The 19,109-nt window shown below is 44.3% G+C and overlaps 1 protein-coding gene and 1 pseudogene across 1 annotated transcript; both read left to right on the plus strand.

The window, feature by feature from the left end:
* The first annotated feature begins 16 nt into the window (after positions 1-16).
* FBXO22 (F-box protein 22) lies at positions 17-13,418 on the plus strand. Its single transcript, XM_049778334.1, has 5 exons — positions 17-104; positions 1,573-1,668; positions 4,341-4,505; positions 7,765-7,930; positions 12,315-13,418. The coding sequence occupies exons 1-5, from the start codon at positions 50-52 to the stop codon at positions 12,727-12,729; spliced, it is 897 nt and encodes a 298-aa protein (XP_049634291.1). The 5' UTR covers positions 17-49; the 3' UTR covers positions 12,730-13,418.
* Positions 13,419-15,975: 2,557 nt separating this feature from the next.
* On the plus strand, positions 15,976-16,076 carry LOC126029247 (uncharacterized; annotated as a pseudogene).
* The last annotated feature ends 3,033 nt before the right edge of the window (positions 16,077-19,109 follow it).

Below are 19,109 nucleotides of genomic sequence, written 5' to 3' on the forward strand. Positions count from 1 at the left end.
GTTTTTCCCTCTGCAGAATGTTCGTATCTTACCTCGGACAGTTCTTTACATGGCAGACTCAGAGACCTTCATTAGTCAGGAAGAATGTCGAGGCCACAAAAGAGGTAAATACAGAAAGAATTGGAAAAAAAAAAATCTCCTGTGCCTTCTGTTTTTCTGGGGGATGCCTCTGTGGTTCCGGGCCCTGAGCTGACAGGTCAGTACTTTAGCCTTAGTGTGATGTTTCTCTGGTCCTGCAGGGATAGGGACCGCCAGGGTTGCCCAATGATCCAAGGGCCACATCTCGTGGTTTTCAGGGGCAAGTGATGTGGGGCGTTGTGTTGAGGGGGATTTCGGGTACCTTTAAGGCCTTTATCCCTGTGCTATTTCTCTTGCACCTCCTTTGTGAGGATTTCAATTCTATCCTAATCCTGAGAATTTACTGACCTGAGGCTCTTGGTTAGCTCCACAGAGTGATTATGAATAGATGGTTACTGACGAGCCTTCAGTAATTAATTTCTAATCTGTAGTAAATTGAAAGAAATTCTTTAGACAGATGGGAGTGTCTTTGCTCCCCATCTTGTTGCTGGAATTATTGTTATTGTCATTATTATGTTTTGTCTGTTACATCTGGCTGTGTTCAGGGCTTACTCCTGGCTCTGCATTCAGGGATCACTCCTCGGGTACCGAAGATTGAACCCAGTTGTGAGACAAGTTCCTGCTCCCTGTGCTAGCTTTCTCTGGCCACTGGACATTATCACTATTCTTATAGAATTATTACAATCTGATATGTGGCTTTCATTGTTTGGGTGGTGGGAGTTCATATCCTTTGCCTGTAGATATATTCTGGCTTGGAGAAGAGACAAATTAAATGTCCCAGGCTGGAAGTTAGACAGGGTTCATAGATTAGCATCATTAGACTTGACTATTTACAGAGTCAAAAAGTTTTAATACTGGCCAGAGAGATATGGTAAGACACTCATCTTGCACATGCTGAACCCGAGTTTGATGTCTGGTATTACCTATGGTCCCTTAAGCACTTTCCATGTGATCCCTGAACCATGAGCAAGGTCTGAGCACTTACTTTTGCATGTGGCCCGGAAAAATCAAAATCAAGACCAAAGCCACATCAGTATACTGGTCAAGAAGGTTCAGTGTAGGCAGCACAGCAGCAGCAGGGAGTTTGTCCGGCACGCCTGCAGCCAACCCAGGATAGACCTGGGTTCGATCCGCTTAGTGCTGGCAAAATCCAAAAAAAAAAAAAAAAAAAAAAAAAAAATGAGGGTAGATACAGTATAGTCTGTTTGCAATAAATTAGTTCTGCGAATACATTTAGCAGGGACAAAAGCAGCATTTGAAGCAAGTAGAATTGCAAAGTGGTGATTTTAGAGATCAGATTTGGAATTTCAGTTGCAAAGCAGGACCCAGATGGGAGAACATTTGTTTCTGTCATAGTTTATAAGTGCTCTTCAGTAAAACGACTTAAACTTTATTCAGTACATACTTTTTTCCACAGTAAATTTGGAGCATGGGTGACTTTTAATGATGGATAAATGGATGACATTGAATGATTTTGCTACTATATTATTTCAGCAAAGAAAAGTACAACTATGGAAAAGGCATTTGCCCTTGAAAAACTTTTCCCGAAACAATGCCAAGTCCTCGGAATTGTGACCCCAGGAATTGTAGGTGAGAGTAAAAACCAACATGATGCTTTTCTGCCTTGAATTACTTGGAATCTTAGAGATGGGTGAATTACTTGTAATAAATAAAATAAAAATAAGGTCAAAGCAGGTAGGAAGGACATTTGCCTTGCATGTGGCTCACCCAGGTTTAGTCTTCAGCATCCCATTTGGTCCCCTGAGAATTGCCAGGTGTGGCCACCCCCCAAAAAACAAAACAACAAAGTACATAAAAAGAGGTATTGTTTTGGCGGGGTGGAGGTTACCCCAGCACAGTTCTTAGGGGACCTTGCAGTGCTGAGGATTGAACCTGGGATTGCCAATTGCAGAATCATGAGCTCTAACCCTTTGAGCCGTTTCCCCAGCTCTGCTTATGTATCTCTGACCATCTTATGTGCAATAATTATTCATATTTGCTTTACACTAACAATGCTTAGGTTATTGTGCTTATTCCTTTAACTTTCTAAGTCAAACACAATATATGACATTTCAGGAGCAGTCATTCATAGAGGACAAAGTTTGGGCTCAGCTTCTAGTTAGGGAGCTGATCATCCCAGACAATGATGTGTCTGGGTGGGGGTGGGAACGGGGTGAAAAACTCAGTGAACCTTTCTTGGAAACATCCTTCTCTCTGCTTTAATCAACTGATGTTTGAAGTTTGCAGCATGAAGTCCAAGTTTTGAGAGCTGTACTGCTTCCAGTAAAAAAAAAAAATTTTCTTTTTGGTTTTTGGACCACACCCAGTGACATTCAGGGGTTACTCCTGTCTATGGCACCCTCGCTATGGCACTCAGAAATCGCTCCTGGCGTGGGGGACCATATGGTAGGACTATGTTCTGGCTGTCATTAATGGCTGTGTTTGATTTTATACATCTGAGTTGTAATCTAAATACCATTGTAAGATTGGATTTTTCCATTTTATTTTCTGGGTTTTATTGGCTGGTTTGTTTTTTGGGTCACACCTGGCAATGATCAGGGGTTACACCTGGCTCTGCACTCAGAAATTATTCCTGGCGATGCTGGATGAAGAGTGAGCCTGGGTCAGCAGCATGCAAGTCAAGCTCCCTCCATGCTGTATTGTTGCTCTGGCCCCTCCCTTTTGTTTTCTATTGGAAATTTTTTACTAAACCTATTTTTGTGTTTCTGTGGATAGTCAAAAATATTTTTGAATAAAATTCAAAAAAATTGAAGTATATCTTTATTCCCTTACCTTCTCGAGACCCCTTCCCTTCTTTGTGGACCTTGTCATTGTGGAGTTAGGAGTTTTACACACTCTTGGCTGTGGTGCTCTTGGTTTTGCTGTAGTGTTTGCAGGTTGCTCTGTAGCAGGAAGGAGTGCTGACACGTTCTGTGGTGCTTGCCCAAAGCTGGCCTCAGGTGTGTGACCAGACACTGCTTTATAGTACTGGGAATGACAGATGGCCGAGCTTCCAGGTTCGGAACTGCCCACATGATGCCAGGCGCATGTTGGACACTGGGAACCTGTCATCCTACAGCTCTGAACGCTCTCCCTCCGGGCCTCAGATAGCTTGTTTTTCTGTATTTTCTCTGCTCCTTCAGAAGTGTTTAATGGCCTGGGGCCACTCCCAGCTGTGTTTGGCTGGTACTGCAGGGTTGGCAGTTCTACATGAAGGCCCTCGTAACATGGTGCTGGTGCTCTGAGAACAGGTAGCACCAGGAGTGAGCTATGCCAGGAATGTATTCTAGCTTTTGGAGTATTTTCCAAACCCATGATAAACCTATTCTTGCTGGTTTTTTGGTTTGGGTTCACACTCAATAGTGCCCTGAGACTTCTTCAGATCACTCCTAGTGAGGTTCAAGGGACCATACCATGCGAGGGATTGACCTGTGCAAGGCTGGCACCCTACTCACTGTGCTATTGCTCCGCCCCGCCCCCATGATAAATCTTTTAAAGTTGTTGTGATACTTATTGTTCCACAACTCTATAGTTAGAAAAATTCAAGCCTTGCCAAAAACGGAAAGAATATCAGAACAGTATAATATGTACTCATATTCTTTTGTTTGTTGTTTGTTTTGGGCTAGACCGGGTGGTCCTCAGAGGTTGCTCCTGGGCCTGTGCTCAGGAATAACTCCTGGTGTGCTCAGGGACTATATGGGATGCTGGGTATCAAATCCGGGTTGGTTGCATGCAAGGCAAATGTCCTACCTGCTCCAGCTCCTCCCTATACCTTTATGTAGGTTCACCAGTTGAAAGAATTTGCAGCATTTGCTATTCCGCATTTACATTATTTTGGAACCATTTTAAAAGAAGTTGTAGACATCATGACACCAAGTGCAGAGCCAGGAGTAGAGCATTGCTGTGTGTGGATTCCCCCAATATCTCCCTCAAAAAAATACCTCAACAAAAGCAAAACTGATTTATCATCATTAATTTTCTAGCCAATTGACGATAGCTAATTTTTTTTTGGGGGGGGGCACACCAGGTGACACTCAGTAGTTACTCCTGGCGATGTGCTCAGAAATTGCCCCTGGCTTGGGGGACCATATGAGATGCGGGGGATCGAACCACAGTCCATCCTAAGTTAGCCGCATGCAAGGCAAATGCCCTACCACTTGCACCACCACTCCAGCCCCGAGGATAGCTAATTTAGAGCCACCATTTGGTTTCACCAGTTTTTATTGAATATGTTCTTAAAGCTTTTAACTTTTTTTCTCTAGTGACTCCAATGGGATCAGGTAGCAATCGACCTCAGGAAATAGAAATTGGAGAATCTGGATTTGCTCTATTATTTCCTCAAATTGAAGGAGTGAAAATACGGCCCTTTCATTTTATTAAGGATCCAAGGAAATTAATATTAGAAAGGCATCAATTCGCAGAAGTAGGTAAGTTCCTGGTATTTACTATTTAGTGCTCATCTTGCAGATTGATTTTGTACATTTAAAAGAATCAGTCAAGATCGCATGGAGGTAAGGCGTTTGCCTTTCATGCAGAAGGTCAGTGGTTTGAATCCCAGCATCCCATATGCCTGTGCCTGCCAGGGTCGATTTCTGAGCAATGAGCCAGGAATAACCCCTGAGCACTGCCGGGTGTGACCCAAAAATAAAAAACAAAAAAACAAAACAAAAAAATAAAAGAATCAGTCAAGATTACATGTTGTTGAAATGTGAATTATTCATTCATTCATTTTGGTTTTGAGGCCACATCTGGTGGTGCTCAGGGGTTACTCCTGGCTCTGGGCTCAGGCATCACTCCTGGCAGCCTCAGGACCATACGGGATGCTGGGGATTAAACCTGGGTCAGCCATGTGCAACTGTACCCGCTGTGCTGTTGCTCTGACTCTTCAGGATGAATGAGACAGGGAACATAAAGAGTAAGGTGACACTGAAGGGTGAAGGGTTGGTGGAATGTCCAAGCTTTGAGCAGAACTGTTACAGCAGTCATAGTAAACCAGTGAGATCAGTGGTAAGGGTTTTTATCTACACTGCAGGTGATCTGATCGTGGTTTAGCTCCTTATACTTAAGACTATTGGAATAAAACATGCTTTGTGGTGACCTTTGACCCAGCCTATGGGGATAAGCCTCCATTACTCAGAATATTCCTGAGCCCAGTGGGAATGAGAATTGGTGTCACAGCAAAGGGCACATTTGTGACTGTTTGGACAGAAGACAATGAGTATACACACTGAGATGGGCTTATGCAACTCCTTAAAAAATGTGGTGTGTGCCAGTCCCCAGGCTTACCCCTGGCCGCCTGCTCAGGGTCCCAGCAAGTGGGTTCCAGCGAGGAGCAGTTTAAAGGAGACCCCAGGCTTCCCTGTTCCTGCAGGGGGCGGGGAGGGGACTGGTGAACTTCCAGCTTCCAGCAGTTAGGAAGCAAATGCCTGACGGGAGTCGGAAACTTCAGCAGGCAACACGATGTGGCTCCAAGCTTAGGGGAAGATGCAGCCTCAGCTGCCCCCCACAGCTTCTCTCCTTCCTCCTGGTCCCCAGGGTTACCCCTGGCCACTGCTCAGGGTCCCAACAAGTGGGTTCCAGGGAGGAGCAGTTTAAAGGAGACTCCAGGCTTCCCCATTCCTGCAGGGGCGGGGAGGGGGCTGGTGAACTTCCGGCTTCCAGCAATTAGGAAGCAAACACCTCTCGGGGAGTCGGAAGCTTCAGCAGGGGGATGACATGGCTCCATGCGCTCTTCGCTCTCTATGAAGCAGACTAATCCTCTTACATAGTGACAATTTTGCCACTTTTTTTTTATTTGTTTGTTTGCTTTTTCCCCTTTGAGATCTGTTTTATAAGCAATATTGGTAGAAAAGTATCTCTGTAGAATTCATGTTTGAACCAAGTTACGGGGAATGTTGGACTTGTTCCATCGGCCCCCAGATGCACCAACAATATCTTGTGGCATTGTTCCTCTTTTGCATAGGCACATTAAAATGGGAAAATAATACATATGCAAACAAGTTCTTATCTAATAGAGATGGGAAAACAAATTTGGCAATGCAGTTAGGCCTTATACCCTGAACATTGGCATAATGATTTGGACATTGTCCATACACCCCTGAACCATGGATACCATCTATGGGAACAGCCACAATTGTCTATAACATTACCAGGATGCAAACCTCTACCAGGGAAGACCTACCACTGTTCTGGCATTGACTTACTCCAAAGAGTGCTTTCAACACCCAGTTGACTCAGCAGCAACCTGCTTGCAGAGCAGATTGCTCCGCATCTAATGGTGTGCTGAAACTAGAGGATGCCCCACATCACCTGACTGCGATGAAAGAAATGCATAGAATCCAGAATCTTTAAATATAGGAACCTGATACCAACAGCAGCTAAAGTGTGCAAAAGTTCCACTGGGACCACGGAGAATGACTCGGGTTGGACAGACTGGTCTGCCTGCAGCCCAGAGTTGGTCTTAGGCCAATAAACTTCTGAGGTGAGGCCTTCTTGTAATCAGGCCAAGGATTCTTTTTCCAATTTTCCCAATATTTTTCTGAGCCTATGCAAATAATGCAAGTTGCCACTGTCACACCTTTACTGTTGTAGTTTCTTTTAACACTTATTTTTTAAGAAAAAAAACAGTTTACTGAACTTAAAAACAAATAATTGTAGTAGAATGCCTGTCTTGAATACAGGCAGGGGATAGGAAGGGGGAGGGGGAAATGTTACACTGGTGAAGGAGGGATGTTCTGTTTGTGACTAATACCCAACTACAATCATGTTTGTAATCATGGTGTTTAAATAAAAATTAAAAAAAAAAAGTGGTGGGTGGGGTGTAGAACAAGCACTGGCATGGGGGATGCCCTGTTCCAGGTAGGTCATGTGGGAGGGAGTGGCAGGGCTGTGCTGCCATTGAGACAGGCTGTGGTTGCTCTACTTCCACCTTTTATGTTTCTTGAGAGCAGGCCGGCCCTATGAGCCTTAGGCTTGGTGCCCTTTGAGGAAGGGCTCTTGGCTGATGCCTGAAGTTTCAGGTGGATTTATCTTTGCCAGTTGAGACACATGCACACATATGCACGCGCGCACACACTGCTTGCCTATTGATATTAATGTGGGACTTAATTTTGGAATTTCTCTGATCCTTTGATCTTGGCCACACACAGGTTTCTCCCACTGTCCTGCACCTGGGCCTTCCCTCTTAATACCTGTGATCTATAGGTTGGCTTCCTGAAATGGCGCTGTTGGACCGAAGGAGTCAGACCTATGTAGACTTGTGGCAGCAGGGGATGTGAGCCCAGGGATGTGTAGTATCCTTGCCTGCTGGCCTGATGTGCTTGCTGTCTTGCCCAGGCTTCACAAACTTCCACTCGTGGGGCCTGTTTTCACCCAAGAAATACTACACAGAAATGTATGGGGACAGCTTGTTTCAAAGGTTGCCTACCCAATACAAGTCTGTTTCTTTAATTGAACTAGCAGAGCTAAAGAACTTTTGTTCTTAAAGCATTTAGTGAGGAAACAGCCGTATGAAAAAATTTGAGTAGCAGTAAGGTACCTAAGAGTCCTAAGAGTACAGCTTACGCACCTCATTATATTTGATTCAGAAGTGAAACGACTGACAGTATCGTGCCATTTCCATTTTATAAGCTGCGTAACATTGTATTAGGGCCTGGTCGTCATCGCTGTTTGCCCCTTTCTCCACAGGTCTTCTGGACAACCCTGAGCTGCGCGCGGTCCTTGTATTTGGTTACAACTGCTGCACGGTGGGAGCGAGCAGTTACTTGCAACGAGTGATCAGCACCTTCAGTGAAATGAACGTGGTCTTGTTTGGAGGCCAGGTGGATAACTTGGTGTCTCTGACCTCTGAACGGTAGGTTGCATGCTTTCAGCCTCTTCAGAGCTTCTGTGGTCCTTCGCTGTCCCTAAAAGCTTGTTTCCAAGCTAGTGGTTCTTCCCATTTACATACATAGCCTACAGATGAATCATGAATTTTTTTCTGGTTCCACCCACGGTACTCAGGGTTTACTTCTGACTCTGCACTTAGGTCATTTCTGACAGTGCTCAGGGGACCATCCGAAGCGCCAGGGGTTGAATCCTGGTTAGCCGCATGTGAGGCAAACACCCTACCTACTGTGCTATCGCTCCACCCCCTGAATACCTTGAACAATGAATTTTATCTAAGGGTTCAGTTGGACCATTTTTTTGAGAAAAGGTCAACATCTGCTTTGAGAGCTCTATGTTCTATGTGCCCTCTAATACCTCCTCTGAGCTGGGAGTTAAACTCTAGTCTTCTGGCAAGACTACTTGAAGCCCCTGATGGAGCCCCTGATGTGCTCTGTGCTTCAGCATATTCTTGAGTGGACCTGCTGCCCGTCTGGAACACATCTTCATATCTGAAGCCACAAGACCTTTCTTCTGGGGACTATCTTACTGGCCTACTGGTCTTCTGTAGTGCTTGTTTTTGAAAATTTTGTATTTGATCTTTTTTGGGGGGGAGCGGCCCTCGGGAGTTACTCCTGGCTCTACACTCAAAAATCGCTCCTGGCAGACATGAGGGACCATATGGGATGCTAGGATTTGAACCACCATCTATTCAGGATCGGCTGCAGGCAAGGCAAACGCCCTACTGCTATGCTATCTCTCTGGCGCGCGCACACGTGTCCAGCCCGTGTGTGTGCGCGCGCGTGCGCGCGTGTGTGTGTGTGTGTGTGTGTGTGTGTGTGTGTGTGTGTGTGTGTGTGTGTATGTGTGTGTGCTATCTCTCCGGCCCCTATATGTGTGTGTGTGTGTGTGTGTGTATAAACTCAAAAGGTTGTACATCTTTCATACCCTGCGGGCTGGAGCAGATACAGTAGGTAAAGCTCTTGCCTTTTACGTGGTTGACCCTGGTATCCCATATGGTCCCCAGCCCCAACAGGAGTCAACACTGAGTAGAGGTAGGTGTGTCCTAGAAAACCAAAATGTTAGAAAATTTATATATCCTGTGTTTGACTGTTTTCCCCATTTTGTCTTTTGAGGTGTGGGGCCCAAACCCAGGGTCCATATATGCTCTCTGAACCACCACCACCACTTTAAATTTTGTTTGAAAGTGTAGTTTTTTGACTTTGAGATAATTAAGTAGGTAAAATAAGAGCATCAGTATAAATTTCAAAAAATACTTGCATAACAGTGGTAGGGTGTTTGCCTTGCATGCAGCCGATCCAGGATGGACAGTGGTTCAAATCCTGGCATCCCATATGGTCCCCTGAGCCTGCAGGGATGATTTCTGAAGACAGAGAGAGTCAGGAGTAACCCCTGAGCACAGCCAGGCATGACCCAAAAACAAACAAAAAATATTTACATAATTAAAAAAAGGAAAATAAGGAGATCCCCTTCTCTCCCGCCCCTCATTGATGTTGTCTACAAACACTAGTATTTGTTTCAGGCTTATTTACTCAGAGTTCAGAACCTGAAGTGGCCACATGGAGACAGGCTATTAGAGACGAGCATTGTGAATCTCCAGTGGTCTCTGAATAGCAGGGAGAGCTAAGCTGAGCTTCCTAGATTCCCATCGAGGAAGAAAATGTCTAACACATTTCATTTCGGGTAATAGGGTCTCAAACATTGAGTTTCATGCATGAAACACATAATATTGGTAGTATTTTTCTTAGTTCCCCTCTTGGATCCCCTCAGTGTACCCTTTTTATTTCTTTTCTTGCCTTCAGATCATATACAGATTTGGTAGTGGTGTCTCACTACCAAACACGTTTTTAGTATTGCAATTAGTGCATGCTCAGCCAACCCGAGGAGTTAGCATGTCAACTTGACTGCTGGTAAACATCTGAAAAGTGGCCAGGACATCTCCCAAGTCATTGCTCCTATATGATGCTTTCATTTAGTATGGTCTTCCTGAAGTGCCTCTAGGTAAAAGGCATAACTGAGTAAATCAATGCTTCCTCTTAGTGGGGTTCATATTTGCCTCCCCCACTCCCTGCACTTTTTTTTGTTTAAGGTAAGAGATTGGCAGCACAAGCTCTGGACACTTCTCCGCCACAGAGGAACTGTGCTCCCTCAGGGAGTGGGAGAGGATGGCAGAAGATGCTCTGGTCATACATGTTATCTGCTGAAAGTCCTTTTATTTATTTATTTATTTATTTGGTTTTGGGGCCACACCCCGTGGTGTTCAGGGGTCACTCCTGGCTCTGTGCTCAGAAATCGCTCCTGGCATGCTCAGGGGACCATATGGGATGCCAGGAATCGAACCTGGGTTTAGTCTGGGTGGACCGTGTACAAGGTTAAGTGCAAGGTTGGTCACATAGAAAGCTCTGTCGCTGTGCTATTGCTTTGGCCCCCAAAAGTCCTATTTTTAGTGACTTTGTTTCTTATTTTATAATCATGCCTACTCCAGAATATATAGGTTGTCAACTTGATAGAAATGGAAGCTACTTTTTTTTTCTCAGTTTTTTGGGTCACACCCAGCGGTGCTCAGGGGTTACTCCTGGCTGTCTGCTCAGAAATAGCTCCTGGCAGGCACAGGGGACCATATGGGACACAGGGATTCGAACCAACCACCTTTAGTCCTGGATTGGCTGCTTGCAAGGCAAACACCGCTGTGCTATCTCTCCGGAACCTACTTTTTTTTTTTTTTTTTTTTGGTTTTTGGGCCACACCCTGTGACGCTCAGGGGTTACTCCTGGCTATGCGCTCAGAAGTTGCTCCTGGCTTCTTGGGGGACCATATGGGACGCCGGGGGATCGAACCGTGATCCGTCCTAGGCTAGCGCAGGCACCTTACCTCCAGCGCCACCGCCCAGCCCCTACTTTTTTTTTTTTTTAAGGGTATTCATTGGAGCTGTGTTTAGGGCACCCCTGGGGGAGGGGCACACCCAGTGGTACTCAGGGCTTACTCCTGGCAAGTGCCTTACCTACTCAGGTCCTGGTTTTTATTATTTTTGATAACCTGGACTAGTAAGTTAAAAATACCATGGCACTATATTACATTTTTTTTTAATTTGTTGACCCTTTATATTTTCTTGAGTAAGATGAAACTTTTTTTTTTTTTTGGTTTTTGAGTCACACTCGGGAGCGTTCAGGGGTTACACCTGGCTCTATGCTCAGAAATCGCCCCTGGCAGGCATGGGGGACCGTATGGGATTCAAACATCCGTCCTTCTGCCTAGAAGGCAGACACCTTACCTCCAGGCTGTCTCTCCGGCCCCAAGATGAAACATTCCTTAATAAAAAAACAACAACAACAACAAAAGAAAAACACAGGGCTAGATTAATGTAGTATAACGGGTAGAGCATGAACCTTGTATGCAGCCAGGTTAGATCCTTGGCACCACATATGTCCCCTAAGCCTTGCCAGGAGTAAGCCCTGAGTACCATTGAGTGTGTCCTCCAAATAAAAGGTTAATACAAGAAACAAGAAAATGTGGGGGTTTTGTTATTGATGTTTGGTTTTTTGTTTTTTGGCTTTTGGGGGGCCACACCCCAAGAAAATATGGCTTTAACCATCATGTAATTCTGAATTCTAGGATCCCAAAAACAACTTTTTGTTTGTTTAGTTTTGGGGTACACCTGGCGGTGCTCAGGGGTTACCCATCAATCAATGCTCAGGAATCACTCCAGGTAGGTTTGGGGAACCATCTGAGATACCAACGATGAAACCCAGGTTGGTCACACACAAATCAAGCGCCCTATCTGCTGTACTATCTTTTGTTCTGGCCCCAATTTTTTTCTGCAGGGGGGCAATGCTTAGGATTTACTCCTGGCTCTGTGTTAGAAATTATTCTTGGCACTTGGAGGACCAGGGATTGTGTAAGGCAAACACCCTATTTGCTGTGTTCTTGTTCTGGCAACTATTTTTTTATATGGCCACAGAGAAAGCTAAAATTTCTGGAGTTACAGGTTCTTGATGACTGAATTTTCTTTTCTTTTGGGGGCTAATCAGGTGGCACTCGGGTTACTCCTGCTCTGCGCTCAGAAATTGATCAGGGACCCATATCGGATGCTGGGGATCAAACCCATTTCCGTCCTGGGTCGGCTGTGTGCAAGGCAAAAGCCTTACCACTGTGCTATTGCTCCAGCCCCTTGTGATTTTATTTTCTTTAAGGCCTCCGAAGCAATGTTCAGGGGAGCCGGGACTCTTGGGCCCACTCAGGCCGCCAGGCCAGTGGTTCAGTGCTAAGGCTGTACCTACCTGTTCTTGAGATAACACTGAATTCAGCTCAAGTGCAAGGCCTAGACCAAAATTTCTCCTCCCACCCTTTTCCAGGAGACCTCTGGATATTGATGCCACTGGTGTGGTTGGACTGTCATTTAGTGGACACCAAATCCAAAGCGCCACCGTGCTGCTCAACGAGGATGTCAACAGCCAGAAGACGGTGGAGGCAGCCATGCAGCGGCTCAAAGCAGCCAACATTCCAGAGCAGAACACCATCGGCTTCATGATCGCATGCGTGGGCCGGGGCTCTCAGTATTACAGGGACAAGAGCAACGTGGAGGCTGACGCCTTTAGGAAGTTTTTTCCGAATGTGCCACTGTTAGGCTTCTTTGGAAATGGAGAAATTGGATGTGATCGCATAGTCACTGGGAACTTTACATTGAAGAAAAGCGAAGTGAAGGATAAGGACCTGTTTCATAGCTATACCACAATAATGGCTCTCATTCATCTAGGGGTATCCAAATGAAGCCCCCCCCCCAGCCACGTGGCTTTGACAACGTACAAAGCTGCGGCTCTGCCTTTTCTAGAAAATGGAAATGGGGGAAATGTGTATTTAAATAAAAATAGCTTTATACTTTATCTGTTTCATAGCTCTGACCCTCTAAAGATTTGTGTTGGGGTCACTTTTTAATATATTAGATGAAGAATGACTCTCTACATGATACAGACCTAGAGCGAGTCCTTGTCCCAAGTGGCCCAATGGTACCGGATCATGTAGCTAATGCGGAACACACAGGCTTGAGCAGACTCAGCAGTGGACTGAAGACCAGCTATTCCGAGACTACCTCTGACTGTCGGGAGATCTGTAAACAATTATGACTTTTCTCCCTTCAGGATGGAGAGACAAATAGGTGGCTGAGAAATCTTTGCTCTGTTTTGCAACTTTGCCAATTTTTTCCTGAAGCTTAACAGTTATTACTGACTTTCTACTCATTTGGTAAAACATTAAAGAACTATTTTTGTTTTAGTACTCTAAGGTTGCTTAGTCAAATGACTGCCAACACTAATCAGTTATTACTTTATAAGGAAAAAAACCTTTTCCTTAAATTGCCTGAGAAAAATACTATTCCCCACAGACTTTTCAGTAGAGTGAGCTGGCAGACCAGTTGACATGTTCTGGTTTTACATACCAATAAAACGCATCTTGGAAACTTACAGGGGACACAGTTCTTCATTTGATTGTTTTTGGGGAAGTAAAGTTAAGGAACCTTTAGAAAACTCAGAATAGTTGGTCTTTTGTCAGCTGTAAATCCCAGCCTGTTGCCAAGTTTCAAATTCCTAGTTAATGCCAATGAGATGTGTGGTGAGCACCAGCATACTTGCCCCTTTACATGGGACAAAACCAAGACCACAGTCCTCAGTCCCCCGAGCAAGTGTCACTGTTCTGGCCAATGCAACAGGAGAGGAAATGCACATCATTGTCTCCCAGTTCCCCTTTCTTGGCCTTGTTGCTGCTGTAAGTGGATCTGATGGTGGGTTAGTGTCACACAGGAGGCTCTTGGGTCTCTAGGGTCTTGGTGTAGGGCTGGAACTGGCCGAGACTGACTGAAGACAGAAATGATCATCAGTCTTGCATACAAGTCATTTCTGCCCAGGACTCCTATTAGCATATTCTCCCATATACAGTAAACTAATATACAGCACTTCCATCAGTTATTCTGGATTTAACTTTTTTTTTTGGGGGGGGGGCACACCTGGCTGTGCTCAGGGGTTACTCCTGGCTATCTGCTCAGGAATAGCTCCTGTCAGGCACGGGGGACCATATGGGACACCAGGATTTGAACCAACCACCTTTGGTCATGGGACGGCTGCTTACAAGGCAAACACCACTGTGCTATCTCTCCGGGCCATCAGTTACTCTGAAAGCACAATAGAAGACCTGGGCAAATAAAGCCAAATGTATTAACAGTTTTCTTTTTTGGATTGGGGTAGGGTGATAGGCCACATTAGTGGTCCTTGGGGGAAACACAGGACCAGGGATCAAGGCAAACATCTTAAATCTTTTTGTACTCTTGCTCTCAGGCCCTTCTATTAACATTCTTACTCTTCTTTTTTGTTGTTATTACTTACCTCTTGATTTTTAGTTCCTAAAGTTAATCTAAGACTTTGGTGGTTATAGACCTATGAATATTAGTATTTAATCATTTCTTTTTAACCATTTTTTCTGTTGGCTGACAGTGATACCCATCACCAAGTAGGTAATACTTGTAATTAATTGCTTGTTATTGTAGTTCAGGTCCTTCAATATGCTCATACAGTGTAGTAGAGAAGGAAGGAAAGCATTTTGTACATTTTCTTTCTCTTGATATTAATATTGACTTTATGGTAGAGTAAAGGGATTTTACAATGTTTATTTCTGTTGGGCCACACCTGGTGGTGCTCAGAGATTGAACTTGGTAACGTTAGCTGTGTCCAAGGAAAACATCTAGCCCTGGAAAAGGATTTTTTGCTTGTTTTGGGTCACAGCCTGTGGCACTCAGGGATCACTCCTGGCTCTGCACTCATAAATCGCTCCTGGCAGGCTGGGCAACCATATGGAATGCCAGGATTCAAACCACTGTCCATCTTGGATCAACTGCATGCAAGGCAAATGCCCTAACACTATGCTATTTCTCCAGCACCTGGAAAGGGTTTTAAAAACTAAAATGCGAACAAAATTGTCCTGAGGATTGGACAGATTTTCAAGTTAATATTCATATAACAGGCTTTACTTTGTAAAGGAAAGTTACAGGGCCATTTCTTTCATACATTAGCTGAGGTGAATAATTCAGGTTCTTTTTTATGGCTGAGTCTTGTAGTGAACAATAAATATATTTAGCAACAAGTTGTTTGTAACCTTGATGTGGAATAAAAGGAAGAAACGACCCAAAAGAAGCAATAGGCATGCCAATGCACAGCTCTGCTTCTCTGAGGTTTTGTAAATACTTAGAAGGAATAGCAGTTTAACCAAAGTTAAAATTTTATGATTTTGAAGGATTTGTCTTGAAACAGGCATCAAAAAAGACTAGTTACTGGGGACTGGAGAGAGTACAAAAGTTGGACTGCCCTGCATGAGACCAACCTGGGTTTTCCACAACACATATTCTCCCCTCTCCCCCGAACCCATTGAGGGTGCCCTGAGCACAGCCTCATGTTGCCTATAAACCAAAAGATTTTGTCCAAAAGTCTACTTTCAGCTGAAAACAATTCCTTGAAGTGGCAGTCAGTGTCAGTTTGGGGGCCACCCCCAGCCATGCTCAGGGGTTAACTTGTTTTGTTTTGTGTCTCACCCAGCAGCGCTCAGGGGTTTCTCCTGGCTTTGCTCAGAAATCGCCCCTGCCAGGCACAGGACCATATGGGATGCCGGGATTCAAACCACTATCCTTCTGCATGAAAGGCAAAAATGCCTTACCTCCATGCTATCTCTCCGGCCCCCAGGGGGTTAACTCTTGACTGCACTCAGGAATTATTTCTGGTGGGACTTGAATGCTGGGGATTGAACCTGAGTTCAATACATAGGACAGCAAAGTGTTCATAGCCCTTGATTTTGTGGGAGGTTCTAGTTAAGTCCCCAGCATTGCAAAATAAATAGATAACTAAGTATTTTATATAGAACTGGAGAGAGTACAGGAATTAAGGTGCTTATCTTGCAATGTAGTTGGTCCCTGTAGTCTGCCAGGAGAAAAGCCATCACCACCACCAGGTGTGACCCTTAAAGAAAAACAATTTGTGCGAGCTTTGGCAGCACATATACTAAAATTGGAACTATATGGAGAAAATTAGCATAACCCGTGCGCAAAGAAGACACAAATTCATGAAGTGTTCTGTACTTTTACTGATATAAGCAATTTGCCTGCCCTAGAGCAAGGTAGGGTGGGGGAGATGAGGGTAGAGGGCAAGAGGAGATGTTAATGAAGGGAAGGTTGCACTAGTGAAGGATGGTGTACATTGTATGACTGAAACCCAACAATAAACAATTTTGTAACCATGGTGCATAAATAAAGCAATTAAAAAAATAGTTTAACAAACTTGAAAGGGGCCAGTGATAACACAGCAGTAGGGATTTTGCCTTGCTTGCATGTGGCCAACTTGGACAGATCCTGGTTTGATTCCCAGCATCCCATGTGGTCCACCTGAGCCTGCCAGTAGCAATTTCGAGTGAAGAGCCAGGAGTAGCCCTGAGTGCTTTCAGGTGTGACCCCAAAACCAAAACAAGTATGCAGATATTTTACTGCAGACATCTTCATTTATTGTTTTTTGTCCACTATCTAATCCATATTAGGACCACTTTGATAATAAACAATCCAAGGGCCGGAAAAACAGCATGGAGGTAAGGTGTTTGCCTTGCATGCGGAAGGATGGTGGTTCAAATCCCGGCATCCCATATGGTCCCCCGAGCCTGCCAGGAACGATTTCTGAGTGTGGAGTCAGGAGTAACCCCTGAGTGCTGCCGGGTGTGACCCAAAAAACAAACAAAAATAGAAGACAATCCACTTGGTGGGTAATAGTGAAATGATTGACTTGATTTTCATTTGTAGAATATGGATAATCCGCTTAATAAAAATCCTAAAATAACTATTAATAAAATTTGTTAAGTAACACCTATGAAAATTATCAGAATGTTAGCTGTTTTAATATTTATACATATGTGCAAGACTTGTATATTTCCTTACTGCCATGTGCATCTGAGAAGTTACAAAAAACATACTTTCCTATAAAATAGAAAACATTGGTCAAAGCCAGTAAACTTCATTTGATATATTTCGTTTTTGTTTTGGGTCCTACCTGGCTATGCTCAGGGGTTACTCCTGGCTCTGCCCTCAGGAATTAATCCTGACAGGAGCAGGGGACCATCTGGAATGCTGGAGATTGAACCTTGGTCAGCCACAATCTGCAAGGCAAACACTTGTATTGCTTTAGCCCTTCATCCAAATTTTGGGGATGAGTGTACAGGGTGTGGATTCATATATGTTTTGGCCATACCCGATGTGCTTAGGGACTCGTGTAGTGCCAGGGATCAAACTGGTCTCTTCAGGCATAGCATATGCTCTGGCTTTTTGATTTAATCTGATTCCTGTAGCATATTTCTTTCATAAACATTTATATAATGAACTGGGAGATGGTACAGTGGTTAGGCACATGCGGTCCGGCACCCTGAGCACAAAATAAAACAAACAGTATTATGAACACAGGAGATAGAGCTCAGTGTTAGAGCACTTGACTTGCATTATAAGGCCTGAGGTTCAGTTCCCAACACTGTAAAATAATAAGGTAACTAAGAAAATGGAATGATTAACAAAACTTCCACAAAATCCTGCTGTAGAAGGCTTCACTGGTAAATCCTACATGAGTGACTTGCTTTGGAGCAGTGCTCGGGCTATTCATAGCTCTATGCTCAGTTGCTCTCTGTGGTGCTTTGGGTATCATGTGATGTGGAGGATCAAATGTGGGATTCTTGTATGCAAAGCATGCCTTAGGCAGTTGAGATATCTCTGGTCCTGGACCAAACATTTAGAGAAGAAATAATACCAAACTTCAAAAAAAAAAATATCAGGAGAAAGGAACATGTACTAATTCATTCTACACAGCATTACAACATTACCAAGGTGACTAGCATGTTAAGAACGCTACCAAAGCGGCCCATGAATATTGATAAAAACACCATAAAGAAAATATTAGCAGGGGCTGGAGAGACTCTTGCAGGTAGGGAGCTTGCCTTGCCAGGTTTGATATCTGAAACCCTATATGGTTTTCTGAACTCCACTAGGAGTGATCCTTAAGGGCTGAATCAGGAGTAAGTCCTGAGCACTACTGGTGTGGCTCAAATTTAAAACAATAAAAAACAAGAAATGAGAAATATTAGCAAACAATTTAACCAGCAGACACAAAATTTACACACTTTGACCAAGTGGAATGATACCTGTAATGCAAGGATGAAAATCAACAACAACAAAAAACACACTACTACATTAGCAGAACAGATAGGAGAAAACCACTATAGTCATATCAAATGATACAGGTGAATAATTTGACAAAGCTCAAAAGTCTTTGATAACACTCATTAAGTAGGAATATAAGGGGGGAAATCGCACCTTAAGATAGTAAGACTACTGGGCTGGAGTGACAGTACAGCAGGTTGGGCACCTGCCTTGCACACATCTGAGTAGGCTCAATCCCCATCACTGCATCTAGTCCCCAAGCACCTCTTGGAGCGAACACAGCAGGGTGTGGCTCAAAAGCAAAACTAAACCATAGCAAAAGGCTACATGTGGGAACTGGTGAGAGTAGAGAGGTTAGGGTGCATTAATGTCAACCCAAACACTGCAAGCCTTCCTGAGCATCACCAGTTGTAGGCTTGGAGGCTCTTGCGCTCAGCTTGGGAGTTCCCCTCTACAGGAAGGTTTCCTGTGAGACCCACAGCTAACAAAATCACCAGAGGTTTAGAACTTTGCCTGTAGGATCAGGAATGAGATAAGAATCGCCAGAATTTAGATCAGTGGAACACAGGGTGCTCACACTGGATGACGCAGAAACCAAGATGCATGTCAGGCCCTGTGTGTGTAATGGCTTTCAGACCAGCCATGGGTCCACTGCCTGCCTTTCTGCCTCATGACTACTTCACAACTGCCTATTTTCATGCCTCCGAAAACCACTTTTGTCACTACTCAGTTCTGGTGTCACCTCACAGTTGGAAAAAGCTAGAGACCACTCTTTGCTCTGCGCTAACCACCCTGTCCTACTGCTTCTAATAAGACGAAATCCCACATTCTGCAAAACCTCACTCTAAGGATGGCAATCTTTTGAAGGAGAACAGGTTTGGAGCTTTGTGAGTTTGAGACCCCTGCTGGAGTCTTCGGGATTTGCAAT

Source organism: Suncus etruscus, chromosome 1, assembly GCF_024139225.1.
Source record: "Suncus etruscus isolate mSunEtr1 chromosome 1, mSunEtr1.pri.cur, whole genome shotgun sequence".
Lineage (NCBI taxonomy): Eukaryota > Metazoa > Chordata > Mammalia > Eulipotyphla > Soricidae > Suncus > Suncus etruscus.

Coding starts and splice junctions, on each gene's coding strand:
- FBXO22 (XM_049778334.1), top strand. CDS start 50: ATGGCAGACTCAGAGACCTTCATTAGTCAGGAAGAATGTCGAGGCCAC. Junction 105..1,572: donor ATGTCGAGGCCACAAAAGAG/GTAAATACAGAA, acceptor ATATTATTTCAG/CAAAGAAAAGTACAACTATG. Junction 4,506..7,764: donor GCATCAATTCGCAGAAGTAG/GTAAGTTCCTGG, acceptor CTTTCTCCACAG/GTCTTCTGGACAACCCTGAG.